The 18,951-nt window shown below is 37.9% G+C and overlaps 1 protein-coding gene across 6 annotated transcripts in view; it reads right to left on the reverse strand.

The window, feature by feature from the left end:
• Positions 1-18,951, reverse strand: part of ZDHHC21 (zinc finger DHHC-type containing 21) — a 49,067-nt gene that overhangs the window by 22,628 nt on the left and 7,488 nt on the right. For 5 of the 6 annotated variants that reach the window (XM_027883741.1, XM_027883743.1, XM_027883744.1 and 2 more), the window contains 3 exons: positions 17,249-17,360; positions 16,114-16,252; positions 5,384-5,500 (listed from right to left, as the gene is read on the reverse strand). In XM_027883741.1, coding sequence (XP_027739542.1) covers positions 5,384-5,500; positions 16,114-16,252; positions 17,249-17,360 — 368 coding nt within the window. The remainder of the gene's footprint in view (positions 1-5,383; positions 5,501-16,113; positions 16,253-17,248; positions 17,361-18,951) is intronic. The other variant, XM_027883746.1, reaches the window with a different exon arrangement.

Consider the following 18,951-nt stretch of genomic DNA (forward strand, 5'->3'; position numbering starts at 1 on the left):
GCAATCCATCTACGTCCTGAGGACCTCGCTGCCACCGTCCAAGCGTGCTTGGCCCCGGCAGATGAACCTCAGGATTAAAGGGTGGGCTCAGTTCCGTGCACACTGTGTCTCACCTAAAAAATCCAATGCGCAGGCTGGAAGGTGTAAAGACCTTCCCTGGTTCTTCGTTCGCGAAGAGACTGGCCATTATAGTAATACATCATAGATCAAACATAAACAATATCAGAATCTTACAGTATAAATTAGAAAAACTGGTTTTTATTATCATTTTACTGCTGAAGTGATGTGAAAGGCATATAGAAGTAGTTTCTTAAGGCAACAATGGAATATGAGTGAAAGAAATGCAAATACCAGGGGCTTGTCTGCTAATCTATACACGTGAACATCCTGATAGTTTCACCTTTTTTAAAAAGCAGGAAAACAAAACTCTTTTCAAAAGAGCTCCTTAGCTCCAGCAATCATACATCAGAAACAATCTGAGGATGATAAAAGAAACCTTTTTCCTAGGTGAGTTTTCTATGCCTTTTCCCATGAGTAAATGAGCAAATAGGTTAGTCATGCTTTTTTTTAGGAAAACAAACATCTGTTACATGTAAAAATGAGAGAGGAATTACTAAAAAACACATGTCAAGAAAATAAGTCTTGAGAAAGCAAGCAAGTTTTTGGGTACTATTTGATTTAACTTCCCAATAAATTTCGTTATTTCATATACCTTCATAAAAAAAGTAACTGGAATTAAAATGATTAAAACAGATACATCCTTCTCAATACTTTCTTGAAGCGTAAGTGCAAAATACTGTTTTCTAGATAAACTTTGCATTTTCCACTGCAATACAATGTCACTAATAGGTGTGGGCAGCAGTTGCACAAGACAGAGAGTTTGGATTTTTTTTGTGGAGAATTTTAAAACTTTCTGTAATGGACAGACTTATCATTTACCTACAAATCATACTTTTACTACTTATGACCAACCACCAATAAAAAAGCACTTCTCTACGTTCATGGAGTTTTAAAGTGTCTATACTAGAGCTATCTTGTTATTCTGTAGTGATTGAGGCAAAAGATAAATAATTGCTTGTGGAGTACAAGCAGCTAGGAGAGGTCTGAAGTAAAGGGTAACAATAATTTTTAAAACTGTTCCTCTCAGTAGACCATCTAGTTTTTCTAGGGTGCAATTCCCAAAATTCTTTGTGATATGTTTTAGGGTTTTTGTCTGTTTTACTCAAGTTTTATGCTAAGTTTTCTTCTATGCCATTTCAAACAAAATCATTACAAAAGATCATGCTGCCTGAGAATATAAGAATACAGGCTCATTTCCAGTTAAGGGACATAAAATTCAAAATTGCACTACAAGGAATGAAAGGAAATAGAGGGCTGGTAAAGCAAGTAACAAGCATATAAGACAACCAGGCCTTTAACATATATACATGATCATTACATTAGACAGTGTTTTATTCACAGGTAAAACAGATTTCTTCTATCCAGTTCTCTAGAAACTCAAAAATTTTAAGTAAGAAGACTAATTGTTACGCAGAGATTTTAAGAAGAGTATCATCTCAGGATCCTAGAGTTCCTAAATTAGGATTTTAAATTTCTCCCTATGAAACAGAACCTAGATACTTCTATTTCCAAAGAATCCAAATAAAATTTCCCAAGAGGAATGTCAGGTAGATGCTGGAAGTAGTGTTAAAATTCAGGATGATGACAAAACCGGAGACACATAGAGCTTGGGGAAAGCAACTGGAGAAGGAGGATGAAAAGAACCATGTGCCGCTTCTGCTAGAAGTGTGTTTCACATATGCTAGTTTCTAGGGAGAAAGCACTAATCCCGTATACAGAGGCCACCTCAGCTGCTCCCCTCTTCATCGGAACAATTCATGTCAAAAGTTCCTCTAAGGACAGTTTTTGCCAACCAGCTGTTCTTCTCTCATTGTAGGAAGTCACCTCCTTTGCTCTTTGGCTTCCTGGACCTCCAAATGAGTCATGAATAGCCTTAAGCTAATGATACCCTAACAGTGATACCACAATAACAGAGGTGGTAAAAGTATGCTGAGAAATCACTGTGTGGCAAGTTACTTGGCCTATTCATCACCTTCTGAAGCAGCACAGCTTTAAGAACATTCTATGTGTAAAAGCCAAACTCGAGATCACAGAGCTGCAATGTTGATTATTGCTACTGTTAAAAAATAGCTTTTACCCAGGAGCTGTGATCTTGGTTTATGCTGAACTGCAAACACAGGCATAGAGCATAAACCAGGAAAATGTGTATTACCTGTTCTCCTGCACAAGCACAAGAAAAAGTTGCTTAGCCTTTTTCAAAAGGCCCATATTCTTGTCCAGCTCTCTTGCACACATCTCCAGGTAGCTTTACCAACCACTGAAATTAATGCTCTTAAGAGCAGCAATGGAGCAACGAATATTTTAACAAACATTACTACTTTAAATGTGCATAAACACGCCTTCAAGCATTTTGAGTTTCTTTCAAATTAACCTCATCTGCACTATTACACTTTAGTGACTGTGTTCTGTTAAATTTTGATCTGCACCTTATACTAAGTTAATTTCATAATTAATGTAGTATTTAAAATAGATCTCATTTCATATACAATTTGTTTAATTTATACAGGAAGGTTAGATGCTGAACAGGAACTCCAGAACAGTACACAGTAGAAACATCACTGCTTCTTAGTGACCGTGGTTCACTGTTTCTACAGGACTTGAATGTCTTCCACGCTCAGTGAGCTCAGCACTGTGGGTGGGTATACCAAGATTCTTTGTTTCCCTATTTACACACCACAGGCATGTATTTCAGGAGCCTGCAAAGAACTTACTGATCTACTGCCCTCTTCTCTGACTTTTCCACTGGCTAGCCAAAGCTGTTAGTGCTTAAGGATGAAGCAAGTCTCCATACTAAAATCCTGGCAATCAAACATCATTTGTACAGAAAGATTTTCTGACACTACTTGCAGACTAAGCACAACCTCAACAAACAGACTTGCTTTGTTCGTTTGAAGTCTGACTAGTTCTTGCCAAGCAGATTTCCTCAAAGTGACTGTACTGTTTATTCCTGCCAATTCTATATTCATGAAGCATGGAATGAAAAGGGAAAAGATGACTGTGTTCCTGGTATGGAAATGCTTTGGGTGTGCGATGGACTACACGACCTACATTCTTCAATGAATCAATGCAACATGGTGTGAATGAATTAGTATTTGGAGATCCCAGTAACGGATTTCTACTTCCCCAGAAATCTCAACAAACCCCAAAACTTGTCTATATGAGACAAGTACAATAGCCCTTCTGCTACTGGCAGGCAGGTAGGGTGCAGTGCGAGGCCTTAATGCAGTTCTGTACTTGCCAGCATCTGTCTCTCATAGACCATCCATACCAACCATTATCACAGTATGTTTGTTTCACATTGGCAAAGACAACAAAAGAGAGTATCCAGGCATACTGCAGCTAAACAACCCTCAGAATTACGATTTGAGCACAAAAAAAAATGGGGCTGGACTTGAAAATGCTATTAGCCCACACCTGTTCCAGTGTAGTTGCCAGCTCTGTAAGTGAACATGATGTCCTTCACAGTGTATTATACAACCAAAACAGAAAGAAAGGGCTTTAGAGCAGTTTATAACCATGCACTGGTAGCAAAAACCTGATGGTGTTAAGGCTCAGGACGGTAAAGTAACAACTGGCTTATTATTGGTATTCATGCCTGTTGCAGAGGCAGCACAATTGGTATCCTGTGTCAGAACAGAAATGTTCCAGGTTTCAGGTATATCTGACAGAAACAGGTTCATTCTGAGACGTTTTTACTTCACATATAGTAATAGTACCTGAATGGATGCCCATGGTCATTGATAAGTCTAGCTTTTGGCAGCCCATAGTAATAGTACCTGAATGGATGCCCATGGTCATTGATAAAATTAAGTCTAGCTTTTGGCAGCCCACAGAAAAGAATGACAGACTTAGGGTGTGTTCCTTGTGTTCTTCTGTATCATTTGTGTGGTTTAGTGTAGTAGTGATCACACAGGCCTTTTGTTCCTCTTCATATATATCCATTTAACAGAAATTAAAAAGACATCCATATTTCAGTATCACAACAATTAGGTTCCTTGAGTTTCTGTCTCTCCCATTACTGGGAGTGACAGTGAACAGAATTCAGAGGTCTATACCACTTCAGCTAGGCACCCAACAAGGCATAGCAGTGATTTAGAAAAATATCCGAACTCTAGAGGATGCAGACAGAAAGGTGGTATGCCTGCATTTAAACAAGGAGAGAACCTGTCAGCAAGACCTTGGAACAGAAATCAGGCACACAGTAAAGGTGCACAAACATAAATCTGTTGACCTGGGCATTGGGAGAAAGCGCAGAAAGCGATCTGGTAGAGCACCCAGCTGGGGAATGGCAAAAATAATACACAGCATAGCTACAGACACAGAAAGAACAAAAGGCAGTAAACTTATGCAAAGGTAATACAATAAAGCAAAAAAAGCAATATTAATGTTTTATCTAACAGAAGGAAAAACTATACAGTAATTTTTGTCCTTTATTTCATACAAATTATTTACAGAATACAGTTGGAAGGTTTTACATTATGTACCTTCAAAGGTTAATAGTGTGCAAACCTTCATAATTCCAAAATAAAATTTCAAGAAGATCTCCATCAGTTTTAGTCAGAAAGATGCTGTCATCATGTACTTTACTGTCTTCAAAAAAAAAGACCATCCTTTCAGACATGTACAGATCCAACTAATGTCCTCTCTCTGTTCAACACTGCTGTATTTTAAACATTTATATGGATTCACAAGATAACTTTAAAAAATCTGCTGGAAGTTATTAACTTCTAACATACAGAACAGGATATTACACTAAAAAAAGTTAAGTTTCTTGTACGTATTTATTACATTACCAAATTCATCTATCTGGAAAATTCTTCCATGCAAAGGATTTTTTTCGGTACCTTTAAATATAGAATATGCATTTGGACTGTAAATTGCACATTTTTACACTCCCCAGTTAAACAACTAAAGAGATATGAACACAAGCATATTTATTAAAATACTTTACAAGAATTATGTATTCTTAGAATGTATGACTTATCAGTGGGCCTCACTGTCACGTAATTCAGACCAGACACATGATTTATTTTACTAACACAAATCAGGAAATTTACTTGATAGACAGACTTACTAGATACTTGTTTGTTAGAAAGCTTCTTAAGACTTCTTGGTGTCAAGAGTCTTTACAGACCACATACCAAAAAGGCACCTCACAGTCCGAGTGGTTTTATATTCTTCCCTTAGATGTAATCTGTTTTTCTGTTTTTATTAATTGTACTGAAAATAAAATTTATATATAGTTCTAAATTGAGATACTTACAGTGAAAATACCCATTAGCTGCGTGTAAAAGAGTCGACTTATTCCACCTAACATTATTAGACCCATGAAGGCAGATATTCTTAGGAGAGCAAGTTCATGTCTAAATATAAAAACATCCTAGAACAAGACAGAAAGGAGAGCAACTTTAGCAGTTACAAATTAATTAAAGTCTTTGAACCAAGTGGAAATACTAGATAAGAAAGGTGTGTTCTCCAAGACTTACAACAGAAAGTAAATATTTAATTTTGAGCTACACTGCAAATCGATGTATTTATGTATTAGAAGTAGAAAACAAAAAGGTTTTGTTTATACATGTGAACAGTTGGGTTTTATTTTGCTAGACTGTTAAACAAAACTTCTTCAAGTATTTAAAGTTTCCCAAATAGATCAAGCTCAGGTGGGTTATTCCTGAATCTTCCATTTCAAACTGTGCCAGATTGCTACACACAAGCTGCATAACCTAGGAAAACCACTCTGTTAAACAGTCTCATTTATTAAGACTCCTATGCCTCAGCTACCAGCCACAGTACATTTCATTTTTACATCACCTCTTCTGTAATTAAAAAAACAGCATTTCAAGCTTTACTCTTGAAGATGGTACCTACAAAATCAAAGTATGTGTATTGGATTGTTCTCATTGCAATGCTGCCTATTATCCAACATAAACTTATCTTCACTTTTTATATTTTGGCCTTGAATGCATTACTGTAACTGGATAGGAGTGCGCAATAAAGATGCTTCAGGGTACAGGAAAATAGGGATATATTGGATCAGCTGCACTGGAAAGGATAAAACACCTTATTTTTATCACAGAAAAACATTTGCACACAGCTTATCCTTGGATAATGGGTTAACACACCCATTCTCTTTTTTGTAAGTTAAAATTACATTTTCAAGGCTCTCTTTTGAGTATACACATCTGTTTTTCCACTTACAAAAGCTTGATCACAGCAGGAAACTATTAAAATCTTTCAAGTAAACTTTAAATTACAACCAGAATATAAAAGTAAACTGAATGAAAAAAAAACTCAAAACAAAACAACCCACAGCACTGCTTTTGAACTTTCCTTATTTATGTTCAACCAGTAGGACTTGAGGAGGAGCAATTTTTAGATACTGGGCTTCTTAAAATGGAAAACAGTTAAAGCAAACTATGTTTAGCAAAAAATCTGATTTTTCGTTTAAATTATTTCCATGAAAGTTCAAAATATAACCCAGGAAAAACAGTTATACTGCCTACTAAAGCTGTGAAGAAAGTCAAAATTTAATGAACACATACAAATCACTAGTTAACCACGCAAAATAACAAGCTCTCTCCAACAGTCTCTTCTGAACTATTGCAATGGTGCATCCCCTCTCCCCCTCCCTTGTTACAGCCTTTCTTACTGCTGTAGAAAATACATTATTTATTTTCATGTTTTTAGCCCTTCTTACTCAGTTAATGAGCTAATTCAAAGTCAAATCAACTCAAAATAAAAGCAGTCATACTAATCTTATTTCCCTTTCCATTAACCCATAAAAGCTTTAAACAAAAGCAAGGTAAGACACAGCTTCTACTAGTAGTTTATAGCTTCATAGTTAAGTTGTTTTATCATATCAGGTATGTTTTGACATATTCAAACCCAACTTCACAGGAAACACCGAAATGTAAGAGAAGAGTGCCAACAGCAAAGTTACGTTCTGGATCTGGCATCACACACACTCCCACATCAGCACCCCCTGCAACTCTGTTAGAAGAGCTCCTTCTCTTGAAAATCACCTTCAGCATGAAAAAGATACATCACCCAACACATGACAACAGAAAATCCTAGTGCAAAGAAGAGAAGTTGCATTTTCATCTGTTCCTTCTAATGTTTGTTAAAACTAGCGGCACAGAAAAGGAAAGACCTTTCATACTGAGGATCACAAAATCATAGAATCACAGAATGGCCTGGGTTGGAAGGGATATTAAAGATCAGCTAGTCCCAACATCCCTGCAGAACACCTTTCACTAGAGCAGGCTGCTCAGAGCTCCATCAAACCCAGCTTTAAATGCTGCCAGCAATGGCCATCCACAAATTCCCTTAGCAAGCTGCTCCATTGTGTCCTGATCCTCTGAGTAAAGAATTTCTTCCTAATATGCAATCTCAATCGCCTCTCTTTCAGTTTGAATCCATTCTCTCTTGTCATGCCACTCCATCTTTTGTAAATAGTCCCTCTCCATCTTTCTTGTAGGTTCCATTCAGGTAATGGAAGGCTCCAAGTAAATCACCCCAAAGCCTTCTCTTTTCCAGGCTGAACAACCCAGTTCACAGAATCACAGAATTGCTCTGGTTGGAAGGGTCCTCTGGAGTTGCACATCTAGACAGGTTTTGAACACCCTGAAGAGGGAAACTCCACAACCATCCTCTTGACACCTGCCTTTGAGATATTTACATGTATTGATGAGATCCCCTTTCAGTCTTCTCTTCTCTACACAGGCCCAGCTCCCGCAGTCCCTCCTCGTAAGAGAGAGGATGTCCTGGGAGACAGTGTCAAAAGGTAGAGAAGTCAAGGTAGACAACATTCACTGCTCTTGCCTTGTCATCCATCCTGCCATGCCATCACACAAATCCAGCATGATTTCTTCTTAGTGTATCCATGCTGACCACTCCTGATGACCTTCTCTTCTTTTACATGCTTGGTGATGACCACCGAAATGATTTGTTCCATCACCTTTCCAGAGACTAAGGGAAGGCTGACTGGCTGATAGTTTCCCCAATCCTTCTTTGTGTCCTTTTTGAAGACGGGAGTAACACTGGCTTTTCTCCAGTCACCAGGCACCTCTCCCTTCTCCATGATTTTTCAAAGATTGTGCAGAGTGACTTAGCAACAACATGTGCCAGCTCCTTCAGCACCCATGGGTGCATCCCGTCAGGGCCCATGGATTTATGGGTGTTAAGTCTCCCTAGTCGATCTCTAATCCAACCTTCTATGACCAAGCGGGAGTATTCCTTTCTCTGGCCTTTCTCTCTTAACGCCAAGGTCTAGGATTCCTAAGGGATGGCCTCAGCAGTAAAGACTGAAGCAAAGGCAGCATTCAGTAATTCCACCTCTTCTATATCTTCCACCACCACGACACCCATCTGATTCAGCAGTGGCCCCACACTTTCCTTAATTTCCTTTTGCTGTTGACATACTTGTAGAAGCCCTTCTTTTTATTCTTGGTATCCCTTGACAGACTCAATTCCAGGGGACCTTGGTTTTCCTCGTCACATCCCTTCATACCCTGCTGATGTTCCTACAGTCCTCCCATATGATCTCTTTTCCCATATCCCATAAATTTCTTTCTTGTTTTGAGATTCGCTAGATGCTCTCTGCTCATCCATGCAGGTCTCCTGCCAGGTTGCTTCATTTCTTGCTCATAGGGATACACTGGTCTTGAGTCTGGAGGAAGCAATGCTGAATACTGACCAGCTTTTTTGAACCCCCTTCTCTTCTAGAGCCCTATCCTGTGGGATTTCTCTAAGCATGTCTTTGTAGACATGGTTTAGGGTTCTAGTCCTGCTTACTGCTTTGCTTCCTCCACGCATGATCCTGAGTTCCACCATCTCAAGTGGAAGGCTGGAAGCAAGGCTACCCCCAACCTTTATGTCTTCAACCAGTCTCTCTTGGTTTGTTAGTGCAACGTCCAGCAACACACCTCTTCTCTTTGGCTCTTCCATCACTACTATCAAAAAGTTATCTCTGGGAACTTCCTGGACTGCATGTGCCAAGCCATACTGTCTCTCCAACAAATACCAGGGTGGTTGAAGCTCCCCAGGAGACAAAAGGCTTGTGACCATGAGGATATTTCCAGCTGCCCACAGAAAGTCTCAACAACTTCCTTCTCCTGATTAGGTGGCCTGTAGTAAACACCAACAACAGGGTCACCAGTATTAGCCTGTCCCTTAATTCTTACCCATAAGTTCTCAACTCATTTCTCTCTCCCTGGGTAGAGCCCTTTTGACGCACCCCTGCACACAACTCGCTTTCTGGGCTGCAAGTGCACATTAGCAGCTCATGTCCAGCCTCTAATCCAAGACCTTCTGAACAAAGCTGCTCTCTATTCATGCCCCAGTCTGGCACCCCAACCCAGGTGCTGCACTTGCTCTTGGTCTTACTAAACCTCGTGAGATTCCTATAGGTCCACTTCTCAAGCTTGTCCACGTCCCTCTGAATGGCATCCCATCCTTCAGGTGTGTGTCAACAGCACCACTCAGCCTGGTGTCATCTGCAAAATCTGCTGAGAGTGCACTCAACCCCTTCAGGTATGTCATCAGTGAAGATATTAACACTGGTCCCACTACAGCTCTCTGAGGGACACCCCTTGTCACTGATGCCCCATCACGACTCTGGGTCACTGAATCATTTCCCTCTGGATGCAACTGCACAACCACCTTCTTACTTGTCTAACAGTCCACTCATCAAATCCATCTCTCTCCAATGCAGAGTGAAGAATATTGTAGGGGACTATGGCAAAGGCTTTACAGAAGCCCAAATAAATGACATCTGTAGCCCTTCTCTTGCCCATTGATGCAGTCACTCCATCACAGAAGGCCACTGAGGTCAGACAGGACTTGTCTTTAGTGAAGCCATGCTTGTCCCTAATCTTTCCCTGTCCTCCATGTATCTTAGATGAAAGATACCTTCTTTCCCTTCTCCCTTTCTTCCCTCTTTTCTCCTTGATGAAAGCATCTTCTGCACAAAACTGGGGGTTGCTGAATTCCTAGTGAGAAGAGGTGACATGACCAATGTTTTTTTCCAACCATCATACAACCCTAGCAAATCAAAGGCAATGATGACCTGAAAGTCAATGTTTGGCCCTCACTTAGCTATCTGTAGTGACATAACAGCATTTTTCTATAGAAAACCAAAGCATATGCAGAAATTGAGTCTTTTGGTTATCAGACCTTAATAACAGAACTACTTGTGCAATTCTGCATTGTAACAGAAACACGTAACCAGATGAAAATAGGAAAAAAAGACCATTTTAAAAATCAATTTAAATAAAACCACCACCAATACTATAATAATAATAATAGTAATAATATGGGATGTTGCAGCTTTACATAAAAGCTTAACCCAATTTGGTTTCACTATTCCTTCTTAGAACTGACAGAATCATTTTTTTTTCCATCTAAGAAAACCAATCAAACTATAACTGATCAATCTGCAAGACTAGTCAATAATTTTCTGATCTCTCATTTAATGTATTTTCAACAAATCCTCTTGTTCAAAACACCATTTAGGATTCATCAGTCTCAGTGCAGTGTGAGTAATGAGTGTGATTTTGGAGTTTGGGGTGCTAACCGGAAGAACTACTCAGACTGAGCCACAAAGAATACGCACAGATCAGCTGATATCACCAATGCACTAACTATTAGCTCTTGTGGCAAAACAGGCTTTTATCCCACAGTAGCTTTTTTCTACATTGGGCCAGGCTGACATATGTGGCCTTGGCACAGATACTAAATGCACAGTTTTAACAATGTGAGAGCTGCCCTTCTGGTAGCCCCTTTCTCCTCTCCTTTAGGCCAACTTCACAGCCCAACTGCTCTGTCAAAACTTCAGTTCCCATGGGTTGCTGCCTTTCTACTTAGCATTTGCTACACCACTCAGACGTGCGCTCCACCCAGGCTGCTGCCTGTTCTCCAGGTTTTTAAGTTCCCCTTAGCTGCTACTTCTGTCCATCCAGTCAAACTGCAAGGATTCTTAGCTACCTATAAGAATGGATCGAAATATGTATGACAAAAACTTGTCACAAAGTAAGTGTAGGTCTATAGGATTATGTTGAGAAATGTATTACAAACCATGAGGTCTGGCATCTTTATCTTAACGGGCAATACCAAAACATTCTACAGAAACCAAGTCTCTGTGACAAACATAAGCCTTCCTCAACCCCACAGCAGAACATGTGCCAAGTCTTCATTTGTGAGCCTCACCATTATGGATGATCCCTATGACAAAAGCTACCACTGACTAGAACAACAGCTATTACAGCCTTATGCTACCATACAGGAGAGGGGTCAAAACCAATGATGGGTCCAGCTCAAGATCATACTCAAATATATGACCACTGCTTCCAAATTCAGCTTTCTTCTTCATCCCACTAACAGTAACAACAACATTAAAAAAAAGCACAAAAGCATGTAAGAGGTCCCTGCCATTTGCGGTATTGAGTTGTTATTTTCAAGCTTTTATAGTATTCCTTTAGAAACAGCATAGTGTACCCAGGACAGAGCTCTCAGCAAGAAACACAAGATTATTGTATCTGTTCCAGAAGGGACAAAGTGAAAAAACACCTTCATAATTTTTAAGTTGCAGTGGAAGATTCATTTATTCAATCTTTCTTCTTTGATGAAATATGTATCACACAAAAATTAATATACCAACAAAATATACTAAGATACCTCTTGGGGAACAATACTTCATGTAATACATGCTAACCTGCTTGTCTCTTCTCAGTTACAAACACCCAGGATGTCAGTCCCAGTCTGGTGATGAAGTCAGACTATCAACTTAGCTACTATAAAAAGAGTATAGCATATAGAACAAAGCTAGGTTATCAGACTCCAGAAAGCAAAGTAAAAAAATACAGACTGCGGGTTTTGTAGGAAGAAAGAGGAAGGAGAGGTCCAAGGGGGAAAATTCATGTCAATTAAAAAAAAGAAAATTAATTCACAGAACATGAGCTGCATTTTAATAAGCCTCTTTTTATTAATAATAATGACTGATGTTTATGTAAAGCACTTTTTTACTCTGGACTACTTCAGCTCTACTAGATGAGTAACTTTCCAGTCTGATTCATGACAGATTTGTTTTAAACTAAAAAGGGGAATAGTGCTCTGATTCCAAAAATTATTGTCTACATAGAGTTCAATATCATTAAATTATTTCATTAATTCTGAAATAGTTTCAGACTAGAACAGATTTTAAGAGAAGGCTATACAATCTTTACACAAAAATTATAGTACTAATATATTAAGTTTTAACAAAATGTTATCCTCTCAGTCTTTCCTATCTTTTCTCTACAGACATCTATTTACTTTCTAGACTTAATTCATTATTCATATACTGTCTTTATAACTACTGTACGAGAGCATTGGTTGGTTGTGCACAACAAGAAAGAAAATGCTGGTTTTTTGGGTTTTTGTTTTTTTAAATTCTGAAATCCTGTATTTCCTTTCACGATTCCAAGACAAAAAGGTTTCCAAAAGATTCTCTTCACAACATAAATGGACTTTGGATGATACATATTTCCAGATTTTAATTAATATTAGTTAATGCATAATACTGAAATAAACACTACTGCAAGAAATCTTTTCAAAAAGTCTAATGAATACTTCCTAGCTTATTTGGCATTGGGAGAGCTGAGTCCCAGACACAGTAGGCTGATATTGCCAGAATGCTACCCCCAATGTTTTTAACTCTGCCCTCTACCAATAACGCTCAGAGCACTTTAAGATTAGGTGACAATATTTTCAGACTATAAACTGAATAACTGAAGAAATGGGAAGAAAATAAAAGAGCAAAAGGGTTTAGTTTTTGTATGTCAGGAGTTTTTACTATGACAATCATTCTAGCAAAATTTCTAGCAAATAGAATGTATCAGAATAATTTCTTTCACTTAAAAGTTTAAAAGCCTTCTATAAACCAGGTAAAATATACTGCCAAAGCATTTACTTTTACTTCTATTTGACCAGCTGTGCCTAGAATCTGTGCCTGCACAGCCATGGAGAGAGCAACTATTTAGTTATGAGAAGACTAGTATTTATTCTTAGCTGGTTGTCACAAGATTGAGTACTTCCTAAAAGATAAGGTCAGGCTTCGATACTTTTTATGAAGATGCAAAATTAAAAATGTTCCAGAGTTAGCCTCTGAAAACCACCAAAGCCAGGAGAGGAACTAATATGCTATTTTATTTGAATTGTATATTTTCCTTCTATGATCCCCCATAGACAATTTAGTTACCATCTCCTTCATTTCCAGCAGTAATTGTACTCCTCCTGCTGGACAAACAGAGGCAACAATCACAATCCATCTTTCTGGCAGTGTATCAATTACAAGAGCCAAGAATACTACGAAACAATTTTCTGCAGTAAGAGGTGAAGCTAAAAGATTGAATCTCTATAGAAACGGTTTCCTCCATTACCTTTAAAGCTATCACCCTTTCCTCAGTGTACTTAATTAAAAATGTTTTTCTTTCTTGACCCTTTAAAAATAAAAACACAAGTTTTAATTCAGAAGGAAGTACTAACACGGTGATCACATTTTCATAATGCACTAATCAGTACTGTAATAAAATTATTATTTCACAACAGCACTGAAAGCAATTTTAATTCTACAGCTTCTGTCCTATGTACTATTTTATATCTAAAGAATAAAAGATAAGATGAGGGCACACTGCCAAAAAACTCTCAAGTATTTTTAATGAGCAAGAATAAGCTTATTCCAGATGGCTGTTTAGAAAAAAAATTATTCAGTTCTTTGAATCTGTGCTAAACACTAGTCCCTGTCAATTCAGAATATGTAAGCTCTTCGTTACAGCCAAAATTTCAACAAAGAATAGCACTTCTGTGAAACACTCTCCGGAATGCTGTGCAACTTCAGCTTTAATTGATATACACAGATGAAAAGAATCTTGCAGGATGCTTGCCCAAAAACTTAACTAATAGTATGCCAATTTTATCACTGATCCCATTCATTTGATGTCAAAACGACATAGTTCTGACAAATTATTTTTTTTCAGGAGCAGAATTTTTCATGAAGTTTAACATTCTTATTTTATATCATTTAGGATACAAAATCACATAACAAACTCTAGTATGGAAAATGGGACTTGCCTTACCCACAACAAAAGGCCAGTCTCCAGAAGCCTTGAAAGATGAGTGTGACATCACCAGCAGAGAGTATGCTGGGGTGTCACATCCACATGGAATTAAAAAATCTGCTGCACCTTGGAAAAAATCCCAACAAAATTTAGAGCACGCTATCAATATCTGAAATTATCTTAGTCTCCTCACTTAAAACATCTGGAATGTTACCTAATTTTGAACATGTTTTAAACTTGTTTTTTTTCACTTGTTTATGATATTGGGTCAGAATAACTCAGGTCATGGTGGGGAAGGAAAGACAAGACAATATGGAGGTGAGGTCATGCCTTGTCCCACATGCCAGCTCCTGGAGACTCACTGGGCAACCCTGGAGCAGCAGTCAGCCAAAGGCAAGCCGGGAGAACGGCCTATACCGCACTCTGGAGCCCCTAATCCAGTCTTAAACTGGATGACACAGTGGGAGCAATGCCTCTCACCCTGCTCCACAGCCCTAGTGGGCCAGAAATCCCACCTGGGAGAGGTGACCACAGGGGGCCAGAGCAGATAAAACCAAAGACATGCTCTCTACATGTTTGAACCCACCATTTCTAGGCTCCTGTAGCTGGACCTACACTGGATCTAAGAATGGGCTACATCTTTCCTTTTATCTCTCTCTTTTTCTCTTCTTCTAATCTCCTTTCTTAATATTTGGGATAGCTGTATACTGGATGAGTTGGTTTTCACTAAGTTGTATGGGTTAGCATGTGCTAAGTCAATGCTTTATGGAATGGCTTCTTTTGGTTGTATGTTACCCTTTAAACTTTCTCTTGAGTCTACCAGTAAAAGTATCACCTGAGAAAACATGTGGAGCTTTTCTCCTCTGCACGCCCTCTTAAGGTGTTGCAAGAACTGAGAGCTCTTCTAATAATCCAGAGATATTGCTGGAGCCTTGAACATTTTTAAAGTAAAACTCCCTTGGTGAGCTTGTAACTCTGGTGCTGGGGTCTTACGGTGTACTTGCATGTGTTATAGTTCCACACAAATAAAAGGTCCATTTCAGATTTTTGGTAGTAGTTTTTACGCTTCTTCATAAGAAAGATCTTGGAGCATTTTCTTCAAAAGAAAGAGTACCAGCTTTGCTGTTCTGGCACTTTCAAGCACTGGGCAACTTTAAAGCAAACTTCTTAAATATTCTGAACATTACAGATAACAGACATAAATGAGCACCAGAAACAGAGACTTTACAACTTAAGTTTCAAAATGGAAGAAATTCCATAATTTTTAATCTATTCCAATCTGTAAGTCCATTTTCTCTGTTTGTGTGTTCAACTGCCCTTTACTGATGATAAGATATGGAAATATGATAACTGTTTATACATAATTCAAGTAAAACAACCCAAACTTAAATTTCTTTTAACCCACATAACCTTTTCAAAGCAACACAAAATACTGCTTCAAAACCAATGTATATTTTTCTCCTTGCAGAACGATCTGATGTTTCTCTCATTTTTTCTGACAATATCAGCATTTTTATATAGGGTTTTAGGATAGATACATACTCTGCATAAATTTACTTTGGAGAAAGTAAAAGAAAATTTGAATATACCTAAAGAAGTTACTGTTTTCCTTCTCAGTACTCCTTATCATTTCCAAAGAAACCTAACCTGGTTTTCCTCTTTTCCCAGATTTCTGAGAAAACTAACACTGTGTTTTTAACACACAGGAATCATACACATTTCAGAAAAAATATTTTATTACTTACCATAAATCAGTCTGCTTACTTGATAACATATATGTAGTTGAACTCTCTCCACTGTCAACAACTGAGCCAGCAGAAACATGTAGTAACTAGATACTAAAACAAATGCACTGAGATACTAGCTATTTATTCTCTTTGTAGAGAAAGCAGGTTCTTACCCAGTTTTCTTTTTTCAGAGGCAAAAAGTAGTAGTAATGGCAGAAATCAAGTATCAGCGTATAGGAACTAAGGATCTGAGTGTAGAAACACAGCTGCAAAAACAGCCAATGATTGTCTTCACCAACACAGTTATTAATCCTGCAGAGAAAGAAAGTGTGTATATATAAAGAAGAAATACAAATACTTTCACACTGAAGTTATGATACTGTGAATAAGAGACTTTATGATTACTTTTGGAGCAAACCTTATGAACTACTGGATCCATTGCACTGCCACTTGAAGTGTAGGCTGCACTACTGAGATCACTGCTTAGAATAGCAGACACATTTCTCTTTACTTTCATATAGCAGAGATACTCCTGCAATTTTAAGTAATACTGAACTCATAAAACTGTTTTTTTAAAGTCTTTTTTATTACTTTTAAAGTAATACATATTATCTTCGGCTACTCAACACATTTCACTGGTTGTGAACTGTGTATTCCAAAATCTGGAAAGGCAAACAAGTGGTTTGAAACAAATGTGATCACAGGTTACCCTGATGGTAAAAAAATATGACACGGGAATGAGTCAAAGGAACAGAAGACAACACAAGCATCCCTATTCAGAAACTCCTTCTTCATACTCCAACACAAAGAAGTAAAGGAATCATAACGATTCTAGCTATATTAAGATTAAAAACCTTTGAAATCTAGGTATAGTCTGCATCGCAGAAGTTACATGGATGCAATTTTAAACAAGAAGTGGCATAGACTTCATTACCAAGCTAAGCCAGAATGACAGAAGTACTATACTGGCACTATTTTCTGAAGTAGTGATTGACAAAAAATGCAGTTTGAAACATGGTTAAATCAGCACAGGGGGATCCTGATGTCAATTCTGTCCTCTGCAGTTTGTCACTGATACCTTACTGGAAATCATACCTCAGAACTACTTCCAGAAATGTTTATTTTCACGTTCAATTTTACTCATAGACATAATAAAGATCAAAGTTGTTATTTCCCTGCTCTAAATGCCTAAACCATTAAGCAATATAAGGAAAGAAATATGACAAATGAGGAGCAGTCAAAACCACGAACTTCAAAATTAATCACTGAAACAACAGTAGATTATTAGAACAAATGTCCTGGTTTTACCATGGACAGTGGTGATCCATCCTCCTCACGCAATGTCCACAACGACTGCAATGGTGCGAACGCTTTGGTCTCATCATGTTGCATTTGTTACATAACTCCCAATATTCTCGTTCTAGGTGAAAATGTAAGACATGCCAGAGAGATTTAAACTCAGTACCGTGTGCTCATAATAAATCAGTATGCTTGTGATTCTAATTAAAAAAAAAAAATCTTCTTATGATGTGAGAAGGATAAGCACTACATAAAAAACTTTTTCCCACTGTGCCCTTAATTAAACTGGAAGATATTACTACTACTCTATGCCAGTCTCCCTCTCGAAGTCTTCTCTCTTCCTGTATAGTTCTACAGAGCAATTATTACAGCACAAAAGCTGTGACTCACACAAGGAGGCCTGTAACACAATTATTTTCTTACACTTCTACTGTGAAAAAACCTATCTGCTAGACAGAATCATGATACAATCTCCCTGCCATTCAAAACCTCCCGAGGAAATGCTGCTACTGCCTGCTAGCTGAAATACAGTACATAACAAAGGCTTCAGGAGTGTCTTCAATCCGCAAGCATTTTAAAACATGCATCTCACCGCATGCAGTTTTACACATAAGGCAATCAAAAAACAGGTAAAGAATAGGTTTGTATTTACAAATACACACTATTATTAAAGACTCAAAGTGAGATTCTTTAAAAGCTTATCTCTCGAAATACTGAGCAGCTGAAACCACTAGGAGCTACTACTGCTGAGCTTTTATTTATCTCAAATTGCACCAACCAAATTGGAGTAATTCCTGGAAAATTCAAATTCAAATGGTATGTTCAGAAATTTCATCTTTACATGGAAAACAAGTCACATCGACATGTAATCATTCCAGTCACAAAGGCATATATTTTCTATCTTTAAGGAAAATAGGTGGATGACTGAGAAACTTAAATACTTTGACTGGTTGTTGCTGCCTAAATGAACTTTTTTTGATGCACAGAAATTTCTTAAACCCAGGAGTTAAAAAAAAAAAAAAGGCAAAAAAGCAAAAAAAGCTTAATTTTTACAGTGGTGCATTCTGAAATTCTATACCATAAAACACTGTCCCTATGTAAACAAAATAAAGTTAAATATAGCACTTCTGAGCCACCTGCAAGCAGCACTAATCTGGTCTTTCTGGTTGCAAAATAGCATTTGAATATTGGAAGTAAAGAAGCCCAATATCTGCGATCATCAAACCAGTAATAATGACAGATGGAAACTGATTTACAATCTGTTCCCAAAAATCCAGTGTCACAAAGGTGTCACTCATTAAAAGGGTAGCTACCAGCAGAGTTCAGAAACACCCCAACTCGTTTTTTTAATACAATTTATAATGCGCAAAAATGTATCCTCCTGTCAACCTAAAGAATGGCAGAGAACCAAAGCGCTACTTTCAAAAGTACGAAATCCCTGGTGTAACACCCATCAAATCAAAACATCAACGTCACAATCTAGTCTAAATGTTCCATCTTCAGAAAGATCTATAAAGTATCACTGCTGAATGGAGCATGCAAAGACTGGAGAGTTATTCAAAGGGATACCTTAAACTAGAAAGAAGCATTTTTGCACAAAATATACAATATGTTTGAAAGAACACACAAAAAAATTCTTCCCTTGGAAATATTTCCTAGCAGAAAGTCCTACATAACTGAACTTCTGGTGGAATACAAGTTTTGAAAAAGAA

This window comes from Empidonax traillii, unplaced genomic scaffold (genome assembly GCF_003031625.1).
Source record: "Empidonax traillii isolate 1590-97213 ecotype Southwest subspecies unplaced genomic scaffold, ASM303162v1 scaffold133:size1091145, whole genome shotgun sequence".
In the NCBI taxonomy this organism is placed as follows: Eukaryota; Metazoa; Chordata; class Aves; order Passeriformes; family Tyrannidae; genus Empidonax; species Empidonax traillii.